The following is a 19,325-nucleotide window of genomic DNA, read 5'->3' as shown; positions in this document are numbered from 1 at the left end:
GTTACCTCAGTATGGATTTAATTTTCATTTCTCTTATGATGAGTGAGGATGAAGGAACTGGGTTTTGAAACAGGAAAAAAAGGCATGAAAGCCCCTGTGATGATAAAGACCTTGAGTGTATATCCAATTATTTCCTCTGTTATGCCCCAAAATATCCTCACACCAAGCTCAGTACCCAATTTCCTATTTCATGAGTAAAAGTTCTCTCCCCAACTGCCATAATTCTCAAAAAAATTATACACCAAATGGCCTGAGTTCACACAAGAGAAACTGGAGTTTGAAAGCATATCTCCATGATACAAGCTCCTCAGTTAGTGTCACTCCATTACACTACATTAAACCAAGAGCAGGGCAGTGGGACTTCCAAGGAAGAACAAAAATCTGCTACAGGAAAGTTCAATGTAAGACAAATCCCCAAGAGTGGGTAGACAGCTGGTAAGCAAAGCAGTAAGATAAAATAATCATCTGAGTTAAGAAGGAATTAAGGGAAGTAAGGATGTGTCCTGAGCACACGGTTCTATTTTTATAGATAGGTACTTGAGATATGTACAAATTCCTATAGATATTTGGATAAGGCAGGTGAATAGGGAGAGAAATTTACATATAGTTCATACTAATTGACATTGTGTGATGGTAATTGTTAAAGTTAAGTAAACGTAATTCAATTGAAAACGTTAGATTATAGATATGTTTACATGGCTTCTATCTGAAATTAATTAATTATAGCTAATTAAGTAATACTATGTAGGATGCTAATCTATATTGACACTAAATTTAGTCACATGGTCACAGATAGGAAAAATAGCCTTTAGCTAGGCAGTCATGTACTCAGTTGAAAATTTTACTACTCTAAATCAAGGATTGACAAACTATAGCTGGAGACCAAATCATGCCAGTGTCTCTTTTTGTAAATAAAGATTTATTTGAACATAAAACAACACTATGTAGGATGGTTTAGTTGCTCAAAAAGCCTTGGAGGAAATGGGGAGATATTGGTTAAAGGGTACAAACTTCCAGTTATATGATGAATAAGTTTTGGGAATCTGATGTACAGCATGGTGATTACAATTAATATTGATAATACTGTATTATATACTTGAAAGTTGATACAAGAGTAGATCTTATATGTCCTCACAACAGTAAAGAAATGGTAAGCATGTGACAAGATGGCAGTATTAGCTAATGCTATGGTAGTTATCATTTGCAATGTACCAAATTAACACGTTGCACACCTTAAACTTACACAATATTATATGTCAATTGTATCTCAAAAAAGCTGGGGATAAAAGGCCGCAGAAATTACTCTCAAGACTAATTTTGATTCTCAGATAACAGAAACCATCTTTTCCAAGCATATCATCAGTTGACCAAGGTAGAAAAGGCTCAGCAGAAAAAGAGAGATTTTTCTCATCAACACCAGGTTGTCTAAAGGGGGCTAAGTGTCCCAGGCTAGATAGACTTTCCTTGGTCATCACTGCTGTCCTGCAGGATGCAAACTTCAAAGGACCTGAGACTCTTCAAACCCAAGCCTAATATATTCTTTTCTTCCACCTGGAGACGTATCCCTGCACTAATTTTGCATATCCAGATATCCCTTGCACATGGACCAGCTCCTTCCCCAAAAGGCACAATGCTTCAAGATGTTAAAAATGGCATTTGTTCACCAGTGGCTAGGAGCCTTAGCCAGGTTATATTCCCCCCCAGCCATCCTCTCCCCACAGCATCCAGTTGCTTTCTATTCCCATTGCTGTCTTACATTTTTCATGTCATTTGACCCATAGACCCATCTTACCTTCTCAATTGTTCCATTGAGTCTGGACATATTTGGATTCATTCAGCATCTGAACGGTTTGTGAGCACCTGTTCTGAGCTAAGCATAGCATAATCATAGGCAGCTTCAGCAGAAAATGGGCATCCATTTCAGCCAAAATCAGTGATGTGATCCCCGGAAGGGATGCAATGAGCCAGAGAAGGTAAAAACTGGTGATTTAGGGTGATATACAAGGCTGCAACCCAGTTCTGGGGGGCTTGTCTTTGGCATTGAGCTCGAGCCATAAATATCATTGATTCCAGTGTGTACCCAAATGCACTTTAACCCACTTCTATGAGTCATACTTGGTCTATATACAGGCTGAAAAGTCTTGGTCACTTCACTACCCCACCTCTCACATTTCCTGAATCTTGTGAAACTATCTGAGTCCCACAAGTAACCTCATCTCACTCCCACAAGTCAGAGAAGGAAGAGGTATTTCCACAGGCTTCATTAGGCCAACTGCTTCCTCTTCTCTCCTCAGAGTTGTCTCTGAACTTGGAATATGAGAGCGCTCACCATGGATCTGCCTTATTACCACGGCCCTCTGTCCAAGCGAGACTGTGAGACCTTGCTGCTCAAGGAAGGGGTGGACGGCAACTTTCTGTTAAGAGACAGTGAGTCTATGCCCGGAGTCCTGTGCCTCTGTGTCTCGTGAGTAGCCTCATCTTCCACACATATGGAACCTTACGCTAAGTGTAGGACTGATAACCAAGTAGAAAAGAAATTCTACTTCACTGACTTCGCAGCCCCAGTGAGCAGAATGAGAAATAGTTAGACTGCCAGGAGGGGATGGAAGGAACGTGTCTGTCCAAGCTCCTCCACCTGCCCTTCTCTCCCTGGTGCAAATGCCATACAAGCAATGAGCACACTCTGTGAAGCAGCAGAAATGGGGGTGGGGGTGAGGAGAAGAGTGCAGGCAGCATGGGAGTGGAGCGGGGAGGCAGAGAAGGTAGCCATGTGAGAAAGGTCCTCTCCTATAGAGGTTGATTTATTTGGTATGGAAAAGACTAGGTGCCCTTTATAAAATTTTTATCTGAGAGGCCAACTTTTTACATGGATTCTGCTGGCTCCACTTGTGATTCTTAAAATACTAATAATATTTCAAATTTCGTTGGATTTGTAAAAGCTTCAGCGTACATCATCTCCTTTCATCCTGCTTTTAGCCTATCAAGACAAGCCACCATTTTATAGATGAAGAAACAGAGACCTGGGATTTCTCAAACAACTTGGTTGTGTAACAATTCATCTGGTGGTTCCAAAGGGGCTGAGTTCTGTATGCAGGTCCAAGTCAGAGCATCAGAGCTACACTGCTGAAGGAACTTGTTTAGCCCAGTTTAGAAAGCAATCCTGAACAGATATCAGGGGAAATCTACTGTCTTTAAAGATTCTTGTTTTTGTGGAGACCACTGAAATTTTTCTTTACCTGTTATAGAAATTAAAATCCAAGTATCTCCATGGATGCACTTCAGGGCTTCTTAGAATTCGGGAGCTATAAGGACAAAAGAGATTGTCATTACTAACAGAATAGACAGGGATATATTTCTTTCTCTATATGATATCGGGAATACAGATATAAGAAAGGCAGCCTTAAGGTGTTAGCAGTTTGAATTTTCAAGTCACAGGTGAGGTTGAGGGTGTTTTCATATATTTTTAGCCATTGTTAATTCCTCTTTTGAGAATTCCATAATCATATCCTTTACCCATTTTTAGCTTGAGTTGTTCGTCTTCTTACTGATTTTTTTCAATTTCTATGTATGAAGGTAAAACTTTTTTTTTCTAGAAAAAAGACACACACAGACACAAGAAAACTACAGACCAATTTCAATTTCATTTACTATCAATTTTCAATAAACTACTAACAAAATGGAAGCCAGTAAAACATTAATGGAGAAAATACTATGCTCAAGTATGGTCCAATCCAAGAAATCAAGGATGGTTCCCTGATAGGAAAATTATTAGTTTAATTACATATTAATAAGTCAGAGGTTACAAACTGCATAGCTGATTCAAATTTGCTTAAAAGGTATTAGATAAAATTCAGCATCAACCCCTCAATTAAACACACACTCATGTGTGCATATGCATACACACACTTACATACTCTTAACCATGTAGAACTAGAGAGGTGCTTCCTTAAACAAAGGCCAGATGAAGCACTAGAAGAGTTACCCCCCAAATCATGAATGAGCCAAAGATGTTCATTATAAGCACTACTATGTAACATTTTCCAGGAGATGTTAGCAAGTGTAATTAGTCAAAGAAAATACAGGTAAAAATTGAAAACAAAGATGCAAAATTATTATTATTTGCAGTTGACCTGACTTTATACCTGTGAAATATAGATTTAACTGAAAAGAAAAACTACTAAAAACTAAGAAAATCCAATAAGGATATCTGCTTATATTATTGAAATCTAAAAAATCAATAGCTTTTTCATACAGAAACAATAGCCAGTAAGTAAATATAATAACACATCTCATTTACAACAGCAAAAAATTAATAATACCCAGGGATAAATGTAATATGAAATGTACAAAATTAAACAGCTCCTGGGGAGCTTACTAGAAGACTTTAGCGAAGGGAAGGATTCAGTTTGGAAGCATATCAGTTCACCATAATTAATCATAAATTCAGTATGTTTCCAGTGAAAAATCAACAGAATTAAAAATTTTTTCTTCAAAGATAGTAAAGTTTATCCAGGCGGGAAATGAAACACAAGGAACCTGTCAGAGAGCCATAAAATATTTAATTAAAAAAAGGGGAGGTTTCCCTGGTGGCACAGTGGTTGAGCATCCACCTGCCGATGCAGGGGACACAGGCTCGTGCCCCGGTCTGGGAAGATCCCACATGCCGTGGAGCGGCTGGGCCCGTGAGCCATGGCCGCTGAGCCTGCGCGTCCGGAGGCTGTGATCCGCAACGGGAGAGGCCACAGCAGTGAGAGGCCCGCGTACCGCCAAAAAAAAAAGGGGGGGGACTAATACCAAATATTAAAATACATTATAAGACTGCAGTAACTACTACAGTAATTAAAAGAGTTTCGTACTGAGAGATCAATGGAATTGAATATAGAATCTGGTAGAAATGAATCCAAATACGTATGGAATTTAGCATATGTGTAAAAGAGCATTTCAAATCAATGAGGAAAAGATGAGTGATAATTGTGTTGGGACACTTGGCTGGTCACTTAGAAAAAAATAAACCTGAATCCCTATCTTACTTCTTGAAGTAAAATTAATTCAAATTGGTTCTAATACAGAACTTATTTTTCTAAATGAAACTGTGTGTACTAGAAGAAAACGTGAACTATTAAAAAATATTCCTGGAATTGAGAAAGACTTCCTAACAAGATATAAAACACAGAAACCAAGAAAAGATTGCTAAATATGACCATTATAACAAAAAACTGTTGTTAAAAAAACTTATTGACAAACAAACAGAAAAAATCAAAACTTCATTAACATATAATGAAGCTTTTAAAAAACAATAGAAAACTAGATAAAATGCAAGAGGAGGAGATTCTCTGAAATGGAACGTGAAAAAGAAAGATAAAAAAATGCTAGATCTCACTCATAACTAAAAAAACACAAATTAAAAGAATAATGTGGGCTTCCCTGGTGGCGCAGTGGTTAAGAAACCGCCTGCCAACGCAGGAGACCGGGGTTCGAGCCCTGGTCCGGGAAGATCCCACATGCCATGGAGCAACTAAGCCCATGCGCCTTAACTACTGAACCTGTGCTCCTAGAGCCCACGAGCCACAACTACAGAGCCCAAGTGCCACAAACACTGAAGCCTGTGCACCTAGAGCCCATGCTCCGCAACAAGAGAAGCCACGACAATGAGAAGCCTGCGCACAGTGACGAAAAGTAACCCCTGCTCATCACAACTAGAGAAAGCCTGCGCACAGCAACAAAGACCTAACAGAGCCATAAATAAATAAATACATTTATTTATATAAAAAAAAGAATAATGTGATACCATTTTTACCTCTTCAAGGGTTTAGAATTAAAACTATGAAAATACCCAGGGGAAATTCAACTGCTGGGAAGCAGAAGTGCTTGCACATGCTAAATACAGCCTCTTTGAATAGAAATGTGGTCAAAACATAAAATGCACAGGTATAACCTTTGACTCAAAATTTCATTAATAAAAACGTATCTTATAGTTATTACTGCATACGTATGTGCAAATTGACATTAACAAGATTGAGTAAATCTATATATGGTATGAAAAATACTCCAAGATCTATTGTTGTGTGAAAAAGGCAAGATGCAAAGTATGATCCCATCTGTGTAAAAAAAAAAAAAAAAGTATGCCTATATCCTTGTATATTCATAAACAATTTTTGAAAGTTATATAAAATTTATAATAGTGGTTACAGCTGAGGAATTTAGGAGGAATAAATAGGAAAAAAATGTTGTGGATTCATTCTTTTTATTTGATAACTTTTGCACACTTTAAATGCTTACGTGAATGCATTACTTTGGTAATTTAAAAAAATGTTTATAAAAATGTAGTGAATCCCTACTACCTATTCAAACACTGTGCTAAGGCCTAGGGAGATTCTAAGGGGATTCCAATAGGGGACTTGCAATTTTTTTCAACATGTAAATAAATAAAGTAAGGGTAAGATAATATTATACAAATTCAAGGACAGAGGAGATGAGCAGGAAAGTTTTCTTAGAGGAGGTGGTATTTGAGCTGGGATTTAAAAGAGTGGATAAGATTTGGTTACACAGAAATGGGATGGAAGGCGTTGTAGGTTGGGGAAAAGGCAGGAACATAGGTCTAGAAATAGGATATTTTAAAACACATAAGAATCATACAGGGTTCTGGAAAGGTAGTTTGGAAACCAACTTTTGGAAAAGTCAGTTTGGGGTAATATTATGGGGTCTTAAAAGAATGACTCTGTAGCTAATGGGGAGACATGGATGGTTTCTAAGCAGGGAAATGACAAGATTAGTGCTGAGTTTTAGGAACTCCAGTCTAATAAGGAGAGTGTACTGAAGCTGGCACATGATGATGGCAATGCAGATGGGAGATGGTGAGGGACTAGCTACAGTGGGGCGGGCAGTGCGAATGGAGATTAGAAGAAGTTGCAGGAGATGTGGTAGAGACAGGAGAGACCTTGGTCAAGATTTCAGGGTAGATAGTCAACAGTGGGATTCTCTTTAAAAATTGACATTTATGCTCAACTGCTCTGTGATACATCATGTTAGCTTATATATTCATTCAAAGCAAAATTCATTGAGAAATGTAATACAAATAATAATAACTAATCAAATGGAGAGGCAGAAATAAATATTTGTTAAACACCTGCACTTGATCAGGGCTCACCCTCTTCCCTGCCCATGTCACTGAAAGGCAAACAAAATTTCAGGCACCCTCAGGCTTAAGGCTCAGATCAAATGGTCCCCATCAAAACGGCCTTTTTCATAATTCTTGTGAAATTTTGTTGTCACAAAGATCAGACAGACCATTCAGTTGTTATTGTTCAACACTTATTTAAAGTCTCCCATGTCAAGCACTATGGTAGACACTCAGTTGATGCCTTCAACACAGCTCAGAGTCTAGTGGGGAAAATAAAGAAGTAAAAGGACCCTGTGACGTGTGTGATAACTGATGACTGAGAGCAAGGAGTGATTCATTCATCAAGGAGTAGAGAGCCTACATGGGAGCTGGGACTTGGAGGATGACTAGAAGCTTCATTCACTCATTCAGCAAGCACACACTGAGCGCCTATTATGTTCCAGGCATGTTCCTATGCATTGGTGAGACAGTGATAAACAGTACAGGCACTAGTCCTGCCTTCATGAAATGACATTCCAGTGAGAGGAGACAATATAGTGAAAACAAAACAGAGGGGTATTACAGGGAGGGACAAAGAGTCTTCTTGAGGTTGGGTACAGGACAGATTCCTCTGAGAAGGTCACATAAAGCAATTCGTATTCCAGTGTACAACCCTAAGTAAGCAAAGCCAAAATTATCTACAACACAAGTATTAGACTTTCTACATCTGTGCAGCAAGAGCCACTATGAAGGTGCTTTCTATGAGTCAAAAATTGTGCTAAGCATGTTACATCAATTACCTCATTTATCTTTTGCAAAGCCATCTTCCATAGGTGATATATCTCTATTTTGTGGGAAAAGAAATGGAGCTTCTTATTAACTAAAGTGTCCAAGGTCAACCTGTTAATATGTTGTTATGTTCCCTCTCTTATCAATGTCCCCAGTTCCACTGAAATGTGTTCAATGTGGTCCCCTTGGAACTGTGTTATAAAGTGCTCAAGCAGGGGACTTGAGGGCTTGGCAGTAGATCCTAACATGTAGAATTTGCATTCTGCTTCCTAGAAATGAGCTACCCTCTCTTCTTTGTTGTGTTAGAATGGCAATATGCCAAATTTCATGCTTTCACAGATCTAAATGAAGATATTATGGAGAAGGTTAGAAATAAAGGAAGGAAGTCACAGAGGAGAGTTGGCCCAGCAGCATATAGCACTGACCAGAAAGCTACGTATATGGTAACCATGGACAGGAAATGTTACTTGATCTCACAGCCTGATAGAGCATGAAAACACCAATGTGCAAAACACTGTCTGTGTAGGCGACGTTGTGAGTGTTAGAAGTTGGAACTGGGTCTGGCTTTATAATCAGGAGAGTCAAAATGGAATAGATATTCGGAGATGCAAGGAATTCACCTGCAGTTATGAAGGCAAAGGAGGGACTTTCTGTAGTCATATATAGGAAGGCTGCAGATGAGAAGAACCCAAGCCCTGACTTAGGGCAGGTCCTCACTGAGGAGGAAACAACAGAAAGAGTGAATGAGAGAGAACCCAAGAGTCATTTCCAGCTCTCAGGTTCTGAGATCTTTGGAAAGACTTGAGTTCAGAAAGAAAAAAAAAAATTCAAACTTTTTTGTTGTTTTAGAAAAATCAAATGTTGATAAAGGTATAAAAAAGAAAGCAGAAATTATCTCAGTCTCACCACTCAGAAATCACCTTTTCTAATCTCTCCAGACTGTTCTCTATTCATATGCATGTATAAGCAAATATTATATATGTACATAAATGGTTCATTATATATATGATCATCTGCAACCCTTTTTTTCAGTGTATAATGGGTATCTTTCCACTTCAAAGAAAGCCAATACACATCATCCTTTCATGATTGCTTACTATTTTGATTGCATATATCATAATTTATATATAAACTATACATTTAGGTTATTTCCAGTTTGGTCCAATGGACCCAATGTAATTTGAGAAGATTAACATTTTTGTGCTTACATCTTTGAGAGTTTGCCCAACTCTCTCCTCAGGATAATATCCTAAACATTTTAACATTTTTACACACATTGACAAATTAGTACAACAAAAGGTTATATGGATGCACACTCCAATCAAGACCAGTGAGAAAGCCAGAAGTTAAAAGTCTTAAAACATTCTGTTTTATTCATTGTCTTAGCAGTATATTTCAAAGAACAGAAGTTCTTGATTTTGATGAAGTCAAATTTATGATGTTTTTCTTTCATGAATTGTGATTTCAGTGTTGTATATAATAAACCCTTGCTTAATGAAATTCATAAAGATTTTCTCCTTGTTTTCTTCTAGAGTTGTATACTTTTAACTTTCACATTTAGTGTAGCCTATTCTGATTTAATTTTTGCAATCTGGGGTAAGGTTGGGGTTGGTGTTTTATTAAATATGGTCACCTATTTGTTCCAGCTCATTGTTGAACAGACTATCCTTTATACCAATAAATTGCTTTTGTGCCTTTGTAAAAAACAAAAACTATTGACTATATAAGTTTGGATCTATTTCTAAGCTCTCACCATGGATCTTTTTTTTTGTCTTTATGCAAATTCTGTATTGTGTTGATTACTATCACTTTATAATAAATCTTGAAATAAGATGGTTGAAATCACCCAACTTTTTCAGGGTTATTTTAGCTATGTTAGGCCTTTTGCATTTCCGTACACATTTTAGATTCAGCTTTTCAACTACTCCCCCCGACCAACACACACACAGACTGATGACATTTAGATTGAGATTGCATGAGTCTAGAGATCAATTTGGGGAGAACTAACATGGTAATATTAATTCTTCTGATCCATGAACATAGTTTAATCTCTTCATTCATTCATATCTTTTAAAATTTCTCTCAGAAATGTTTTGTAACAGGTCTTGTACATCTTTTGTCAAATTTATCCCGAAGATTTCACACACTTGATGTTATTTTAAATGATATCAGATTTTAATGATTTAAAATTTTAAATTATTTTATTTTCACTTTCCACTTGTTCAATGCAAGTGAATGGAAACACAGTTGATTTTCATATACTGAACTTGTATCCTGAAACTCATTTATTGGCCCAGTGGCTTTTTTTGTAGAATCTCTGTATGATTTTCTACATGCCATCTGCAATTAAAGATGATTTTATTTCTTCCATGCCAATTTTTCTGTTCCATTTTTTTCTCGCCTTATTGCACTAGCTAAGACTTCCAAAACAATGTAGAATAGAAGTGATGAGTGCAAAAAATCCTTGTCATTTTCTGATCCTGGGGTAAAAGTATTCAATCTTTTCCCACTAACTACATCTTTAGCCCTCCTGTTCCTAGTAGGGCTGAGAGTATTTTTCTGCATCAACTGAAATGGTAGTATGAATTTTTGTTTCTTGTCTGTTAATCAACAGATTAAATTTTCTAGATTCCACCTTTAAGTGATACCATGCAGCATTTATCTTTCTCTGTCTAGCATGGTTGAAAAATATTCTATTGTTTATATATACCACATCTTCTTTATCCATTCCTCAGTTGATGGACACTTGGGTTGTTTCCTTATCTTGGCTTATGTGAGTAATGTTGCAATGAACATGGAGTACAGATATCTCTTTGATATCTTGTTTTCATTCCCTTTGACTGTATACTCAGAAGTGGGATTACTGGATCACAATTTTTACTTTTTTGAGGAACCTCCATACTGTTTTCCATAGTGGTTGCACCAATTTACATTCCCACCAACAGTGCACAAGTGTTCCCTTCTCTCCACATCCTCACCTATATTTAATATCTCTTGTCTTTTTGATGATAGCCATTCTAACACATGTGAGGTGACATCTCATTGTGATTCTGATTTCAATTTCCCTGATGATTAGAGATACTGAGTTCCTTTTAAAGTACCTGTTGGCCATTTGTATATCTTTTTGGGAAAAACATGTATGTTTTATGTATTTTGAAACAAACATTTAGGTGCATAAACATTTAGAATTGTTATATCCTCTCGATTAATTGACCCCTTTATCTTTTTGAAAACCCCGCTTCTTTATTACTGGTTATAGTCATTGCTCTGAGCTGATATTGCTAGCTTTCTTTTTATTAGTGTTAATAGTATATACTTTCCCCATCAATTGACTTTTAATCTAGTTGTGTTTTCATTTTTATATCAGGTCTCTTGTAAGAATCATACCCCTGAGTCTTGCTTTTTTATCCAATCTGACAATAACTTCCCTTTAATAGGGATGATTAGGCCATTTGTATTTAATGTGATCATTAATATGACTGTGTTTAAATCTACTATCTTGGTATTTATTTTCTATTTGTCCCATCTGTTCTTCTTTTCCCCTTTCTGCCTACTTTGGAATTGATTGAATATTTAAATTATTTCCAAATTATCTCTTTTGCAGGCTTGCTACCTATAATTCTTTGTTTTTTGGTAGTTTATTTAGTATTTATAGTATTCATGTTTAACTTATTATAACCTATATTTGAGTAATATTATACCACTTCACCTATAATACAAGAACCTTACAATAATATCCTTTCATTTCTCCCACACTCTAATCAAGCTTTTGTGCTCTTATTGTCATCCATTTTATTTCTATATATTTTATTACCCCTACAGTAGATTGTTATTACTTTTACTTTTAGCAATCAATTATCTTTTAAAGTAATTTTAAATATAAGAAAAATATTTTTTCCTTTACCCACATAATTACTATTTCTGGTACTCTTCTTTCCTTTGCATGTACCAGGGTTTCTCAACCTTGGCATTATTGAAATTTGGGGCCAGCTAATTCTTTGTTGAGGGGAATGCCCTGTGCAACTTGTGATGACTAAAAATATCTCAAGACATTGCCAAAAGTCACTCCTAGTTGAGAAATATTAGTATTGTTTCAGATTTTCACCTGGTACCATTTTCTGTCTGTCTAAAGGACTTCCTATAACATTTCCTGTAGTGCATATATACTGGTGTAAATTATTTCAGCTTTTGTGTATTTGAAAATGTCTTCTTTTCACCTTCAGTTTTTGAAAGATTTTCCCTGGATATAGGTTTCTAGGTTAATTTTTTCTTTCAATACGCTTAAGATTTTGTTCCACTGTCTCCTGACTTGCAGCGTTTCTGATAAGAAGTTTGCTGTCCTTATATTTGTTCTTCTGTAGGTATGTATTTTTTTTCTTCAATTGATTTTGAGATTTTCTCTTTATCATTGGTTTTAGGCAATTTGATTGTGATGTACCTTTGTGTAATTTTCTTGTGTTTCTTGAGTTTGGGGTGAATTTAATTTTTTGTACATGTGGGTTTATAATTTTCATCAAACTTAGAAAATTTTTGTCTGTTGTTTCTTTAAATAGTTTTGTTCCCACTCAGGGAATTTAATTACAGGTATATTAGGCTACCCAAAGTTGTTCCACATTTCACAGGTTCTCTGTTTATTTTTTTCAGTCTTTTTTTCTCTCTGATTTTCATTTTGGATAGTTTCTATTGCTTTGTCTTCAAGTTCACTAATTTCTGTCTGCTGTAATGTGAAATTTGCTGCTAATCCCATCCAGTGAATTCTTCATTTTATACAATGTAGTTTTTATCTCTAGAAGTTTAATTTGGGTGTTTCTTTAATATCATCCATGTTTCTACTTAGCAAGCTCTCTTTTCTCTAGATTCTTGAACATCTGAGATAATAACAACAACTGTATTAATGTCCTTGTCTACCAAGGTAGAGCTTTATGTCTCCTTAAGTTGATGAAATAGAGCTAGGAGTCCAGGAAGGCCAAGGTGCCTAGAGTTTATGGGGGTGAGAACACAGAAGAAAAGATACACTAAGAAAGAGCTCCTGGGATCTGCAGAGGGGTTCCTTGAATCTTCAGCTTAGTGTTGAATAGCTCATGTGCATGAGGTAAATAACCAGGCTGGGTAAAAAAAATCACCCTAAAAGCCAAAGGAACAATCTCTGGAGCTCACGCTGGTCTGGAAATAGTTTGTATTCTCACCAGAGTAGAAAATTTTATAATTCACGGACCTCAGTTAGAATAATCAGAAGCATATTGACTCAGTAGTGGGATAGAATTAGCTCTGAACTAAAGGCTGCTCTTGTATCACCTAAAAAATATTTAAAACAAGTCTCCAAAAGATTGAACTATTTCCAAGTAGCTTAACTGCACCCTAGAAAAATGTTCAAGAATCTTTATAGGAAAATGAGAATATCCAGCACCATAAAGATAAATTTGCTACTTCTGGCATCGAATCAAAATTTACCAGGTGTGGGGACTTTCCTCATGGTCCAGTGGTTAAGACTGCATGCTCCCAATGCAGGGTGCAAGGGTTCGATCCCTGGTTGGGGAACTAAGATCCCACATGTTGCATGGTGCAGCCTAAAAACAACAAAAACAAAATTTACCAAGCATGAATAGAGGCAGGAATTACAATCCATAAAGAGGAGAAACGTTAATCAATAGAAACAGACCCAGAAATGAACCAACATCATATTTTATAGGATATTAATATAATCAATGTCCTTCTGTGTTATATTATGCCACAGAAAGAGAACTGACACATCTGTGTGATAAGGCCATGACTGCGTACTCTTATTCTTATCAAATGAAGGCAACTGGTTCTGACAACTTTGCTATTAGGAATTTTAGCTAGATAGCTAGATAAGTTGATTTTGTTTGATCTACAGCAAAGCTTTTCTTAGATCTAGATGCCAGATCTGTGATTATTTTATCCACAAAAATATGCACAGTTGAACTGCAGTTGAAAATACAATAACCTTTGATTAAGGTTGTAATAATCCATAGTCATTCTTCAAGATATATCTGGTGCTTGCACTGGCCAATAGGTCAGTCAAATGAGAATGTGGTAGGAATCAACACACCGTACATTTCATGATTTGATGGTGCCCTTAGTATAGAAATCTCTTCCAGGGATGTGAAATTGCTTTAGTTTACTGTCTCGGCAGATGAAACCAGTTATAGGAGCTTCTGCTTTGTCCTTTCCACTACAATAGTCCTCATTCTATGATTCAAAGAACCAATGAAAAGATTTTGACAATTCCTAAGTCTGTAAGTGCATTCTGGAACTGGGGAAATAACCATAGGATGGTCCCGTGGTCCCATTGGATCCACTTGAAGTAGACTCGGGCCAAGATTTCTTCTATCACCTGACTCCCATGAGTTCTACCTCTGACTGCTGGATCATGGGAACATTTGAGTCTCCAAAAATTACTGTCAGTTCAGAGCCAGTATCAAATAACCCTAAAAAACATTGGGTATTTTTCCTTTTCTCAGTACACAGTGCCCCTAGTAAATGTTGTACGTTCTGGAAAAGGCTTGGGGAAGTGTGGTCACATTCCTTCCTTAAAGGAATCCAGAAACCCAACACCACTCTCCATAAAAGGGATCTGAGTCTGTCAACTGGATTAAATCTGTAAATTGGGTAAGACATCCAAGAATCCCTACTCTGTGACTCAAGTCAGTGTTGTGCCACAAGACCTAGAAGTTCTCTGCTTACTTTATATCCAACAGAACTTTAGGCTGTCCATCATTCTATGCTTTGGAATCCAGTGAATCAATTAAACATCACCACAGATCCCTGTACAGCAAATTGCTCTTACACTGTTACATCCCTCTGGCTTATGATAATTGTGCTGTCTTTGTCTCTCATTGAGTGCTAACACCTAACCTCTACTATTCCTCGATCCCATTATTTCCACTAAAATCAGGGCACCCAACCATTTCAGGATTTCCCACTGTCAACTCCAGCTTACAGCACAGAGATACAGTTTTCAAAGATGCTGGTTCTCTCCTCACAATTTATTTTTTAGTTCATCATGAAGGTGCTGACCTTCAGACACCTTGAATGGGGGTGAGGAATAACTAGACAGTTTGCATTAATAGATTTATTATAATATTCCCATCTTCCTGAGTTTTCATATTCCTTTCTCTATAGAATTCCAGGGAAGTTTTGGCATTTTGATCTCCATTGAATGTGAGCCATCATTAAATCCATGCTTCAATTAACCAGTCTAGCAGAATGTTTATGTCACTCCCCAGTGCATGAGCTAGCACATTAATTCCGAATCCTGGGTGAGTGTGCCTTTATTTATGAATTCAGCCAACAAATCTTCTATTTTATCCTTCTTGGTTTAACATCCTAATATCCATTTCTGTATATACTCTTTTTTATAAACATCTTTATTGGAGTATAATTGCTTTACAATGGTGTGTTAATTTCTGCTGTATAACAAAGTAAATCAGCTACTTTATCCTTCTTGGTTTAACATCCTAATATCCATTTCTGTGTATACTCTTTATATATGTGTCTCCCACTGACTGAACCCAATCAGAGGCCTGAGAGCAAGGGAGCCCATAGAGGTCAGAGCACAGAGCAGAGTGGGGAAAGTTAGAAAGAGGATCTGGAGATACAGAAAATATCCGGCACATGTATATACCAGTACAGTAAGTCCCCTACATAAGAACCTTCAAGTTGTGAACTTTCAAAGATGTAAACATGTGTTGGCATGTCCAATCACGTAAGTTAGTTCACATGTCTGGTGTACCTTGCCACATGCGTGCATCCTCTACAAGTGGTTGTGCTTTTGTGTACTTTACTGTACAGTACTGTATAGAGTATAGTAGTACAGTATCTTTATTTCAAGCCCAGGATGTCTGGTAGCAAGCATAAAAGCAGCGGTGATGTAGGTGGTACTGCTAAGGAGAGATTCACGACACAGAAAATGGCAAGGGAATTTTCTTTATTTGAGGAGGCACTGTTAGTTTTTGAGGCATAGGACCTGAATGTAGAATGGTACACGAAGGTTGCAGCAGCCATTCAGAATGCAATCCAGTGCCACCGTGTCGTCTATGGTGAGAAAAAAAGAGCTACCCAGACATCACTGGATCATTTTTTTCAAGAGGGTAGATAGAATTGAATCCAGCAAGGAACCAGAACCTGTGCCATCAACGTCAGGCATGAGTGAAACTGCAGCTTGCCCTCCGTCTCCTGTTGCTGACGATCCTTCAGCTCTACCATCTCCTACCCCCTCTCCCTCCTCCAGTCAGTAACTCTTCTTGCCTGTTCTTTCGATGCCAGCCCCTGGAAGCCAGCAATTGTACTGTACTACTGTACTTTTCAAGGTACTGTATTGTAAGATTAAAAATTTTTGTTTGTTTGATTGTTATGTGTTATTTGTGTGAAAAGTATCTTAAACTTATTACAGTACAATACTGTATAGCTGATTGTGTTAGTTGGGTACCTAGGCTAACTTTGTTGGACTTACGAACAAATTGGACTTATGAACGCACTCTCAGTACAGAACTTGTTCGTATGTAGGAGACACTGTTCTGGACACGTTAAGCTTGAAATATCTAACATCCAAGAGGAGGTGTTAAGTAGTTAATGTTAAGTAGTTAATGTTAGGTAGAAAAAATGAGTCTGGAGTTCAGGGGCAGGTTGGAGGTAGAAATACAAATTAAAATATAATTTGATAAGTGTTCATATTTTCACAGTAGTCAGTCTTTCCATTCAAAAACATTCCACCTCCTTTTATTTTGTTCATTTATGTCTCTTGGTAAGATTTTTCATACACACTTGGCACATTTCTTATTAAGATAATTCAATGCAACTCAGCAGTTATTGAGAATGTATTGTAAGATTGGCAATGGTGCTAGAGTGAACAAAGCAGACATGATTCTGGCCCGAGTATGAAATACAGATGAGGAAATGGATAATTAAAAATCGGTATGATAAGTATGTTTCGATAGTAATGGACTACTTTTTCCAAAGGTTCCCCTCCTTTCCCCCTGATGGAATGCCCCACCCCAGGGTGCCTTACCTGAAGCACTAGGTGCCTTGAATCAATTCAGCTGCCTTTCTCTGCCAAGTCTTTGAGCAAAGCCTGGGTGGCAGAGGTGGCATGTGGCTGGTTATCGTGGTATGTAGTATGTAGATAGTGAGGTTCTTGTGATATTGATTACCACTTGAGACCTGTTAAGACAGGAATACATACACCGATTAAACCCCATCTACCCATCATTCCTCTTCTCTCCCCATGAGAATCAGCCTGAAGTCACCCCATCCCCCATTCCATACTCTTAAAAGCACAGGGGGAAAATCAGGGATACAAATTTTAAGACTATATTCATTTTAGGTCTGTTTTTTGAAAAACATAAAAATTTTCTTGAATATTGAAAAAAGTAAAACCACTCTAAAAGAGAATTATTAGAGAATTAAAACATAGCCTTTACCACAAAATAGTGTACTTCAAAAGAAGTGAGGTTGTTGGAAAAATAACAAATACTTAGTGGTGAGCACTTTTTATCTGTTTAATTGTTTTGCTTTTGTGTTTGGATAAAGGCTGTTTCAGAGCAGTCAGTAAGCATCTGGAATCTAGAAAGTTAATCACTGTGATTACTAAAGTCTTAAATAACAAACTCTGTAGCTTGTTTTCAGTAAAGAGATATCAGCTCCCACAAAGAGCCAAAATGTTCATAATAGATTTTTTTCAAAGTTGCAGAACAAGAGATGTTTGTTGAAGATCAACAAGTCATAGGAAATTTACTTAGCCTATTCTTACGTCTTTAGCATTTCCCAACTAGTGTAAACAGATAGAACTTTTCCAACAGATGGAAAAATTTGCACCAAAACGCCTCAGAACTCAGTGATGACACCACTGATACCCCTTCCTCCCCGCCTTCCTCCCTCTCCCTCCCTCCCTTGTTCTTTTATCTTTAATCTCAAAATTGCACTAAAAAAGCTATTTTACTTTAAACTTTCATTATTAATTATAATTTAGTAAGTTTTATAGAGTATGTGTTATTTTTGAATACTGTATTTTGATTAAGTTAATCTAATAATCATTCATATTAGAAAATATGTATTTTTCATTAATTTACACTTTTATTTGTACTTTATAATATACTTATTTTTAAAGTATATTTAAATGTAATAAATACACAGTTTCACTGATCTTTGTTTTGTAATAAGGAATAAAATATTGGCATTATCAGTTTTGTTTCAATAGTGCCAATCCGAAAGAGTAGACACTTGGGCTCATGGATTATACACATTTCAACTTTACTAAATTTTGCCAAATTGTTCTCCAAGATATTCATATCTAATTATACCCCAATTCATAGTATATAAAACCTTGTATAGCTCCAAATCACAGCCAATATTTTGAATTAGTTAACTCTTACATCATTGCCAATCTGGTATGAAATTATATCTAATGTGGTTTCATTTCTATTTCCCTGATTGTTAGTGAAGTTGTCTTTTTCTTATTGTACATTAATGTTCCCATTTTATCAATATATTAGGGTTGCAATTATCTTCTCCCAACTTGCAGACTTCTTCACTTTGTTAATAGTATATTTTGATAAATAGAAGTTTTAATTTTAATATAGTGAGTTTATTAATCTTATCTTTTGGCTTGTACTTTTTGTGATTTAAGAACTCCTTCCTTAACTCAAGGTCATTAAGTCGGTCACTTATATTTCTCCCAAGCTTAGTGTTTTGTTTTTTCATAATTGGATCTTCAATTAGAGTGTGAAGCAGGAATCCAATTTTATTTGTTTACACATGAAAACATTACCATTATCATTTAAAAAACAGTCTATCCCTTTCTCATTCATCTGCTATGCCAGCTCTGTCCTATATCAAGTTTTTATACATATATGGGTCTGTTTCTGGGCTATTTTAGTCCATTAATATCTTCTTGACTCCAGAGCCAGTTCCTCACTTCTTTTTTTTAAATACATATTTATTGGAGTATAATTGCTTCATAATGCTGTGTTAGTTTCTGTTGTACAACAAAGTGAATCAGCCATATGCATACATATATCCCCATATCCCCTCCCTCTTGAGCCTCCCTCCCATCCACCCTATCCCACCCCTCTAGGTGGTCACAAAGCACCAAGCTGATCTCCCTGTGGGATACAACTGCTTCCCACTAGCTATCTATTTTACATTTGGTAATGTATATATGTAAATGCTACTCTCTCACTTCGTTCCATCTTACCTTTCCCCTTCTTCGTGTCCTCAAGTCCATTCTCTACGTAACCATCTTTATTCCTGTCCTGCCCCAATGTTCGTCAGAACTGTCTTGTTTTTTAGATTCCATATATATGTGTTAGCATACGGTATTTGTTTTTCTCTTTCTGACATAATTCACTCTGTATGACAGAATCTAGGTCCATCGACCTCACTATAAATAACTCAAATTCGTTTCCTTTTATGGCTGAGT

The 19,325-nt window shown here is 36.7% G+C and overlaps 1 protein-coding gene across 1 annotated transcript in view; it reads left to right on the top strand.

Moving 5' to 3' along the window:
- The first annotated feature begins 2,207 nt into the window (after nt 1-2,207).
- Nucleotides 2,208-19,325, top strand: part of SH2D1B (SH2 domain containing 1B) — a 30,386-nt gene continuing 13,268 nt past the window's right edge. The window contains exon 1 of the mRNA XM_065894139.1: nt 2,208-2,464. Within this exon, the coding sequence (XP_065750211.1) occupies nt 2,316-2,464 (149 nt within the window). The 5' untranslated portion in view covers nt 2,208-2,315. The remainder of the gene's footprint in view (nt 2,465-19,325) is intronic.

The sequence above is a fragment of the Phocoena phocoena genome, chromosome 1, assembly GCF_963924675.1.
Source record: "Phocoena phocoena chromosome 1, mPhoPho1.1, whole genome shotgun sequence".
NCBI lineage: Eukaryota > Metazoa > Chordata > Mammalia > Artiodactyla > Phocoenidae > Phocoena > Phocoena phocoena.
This window is presented reverse-complemented; position numbering and strand designations above follow the sequence as displayed.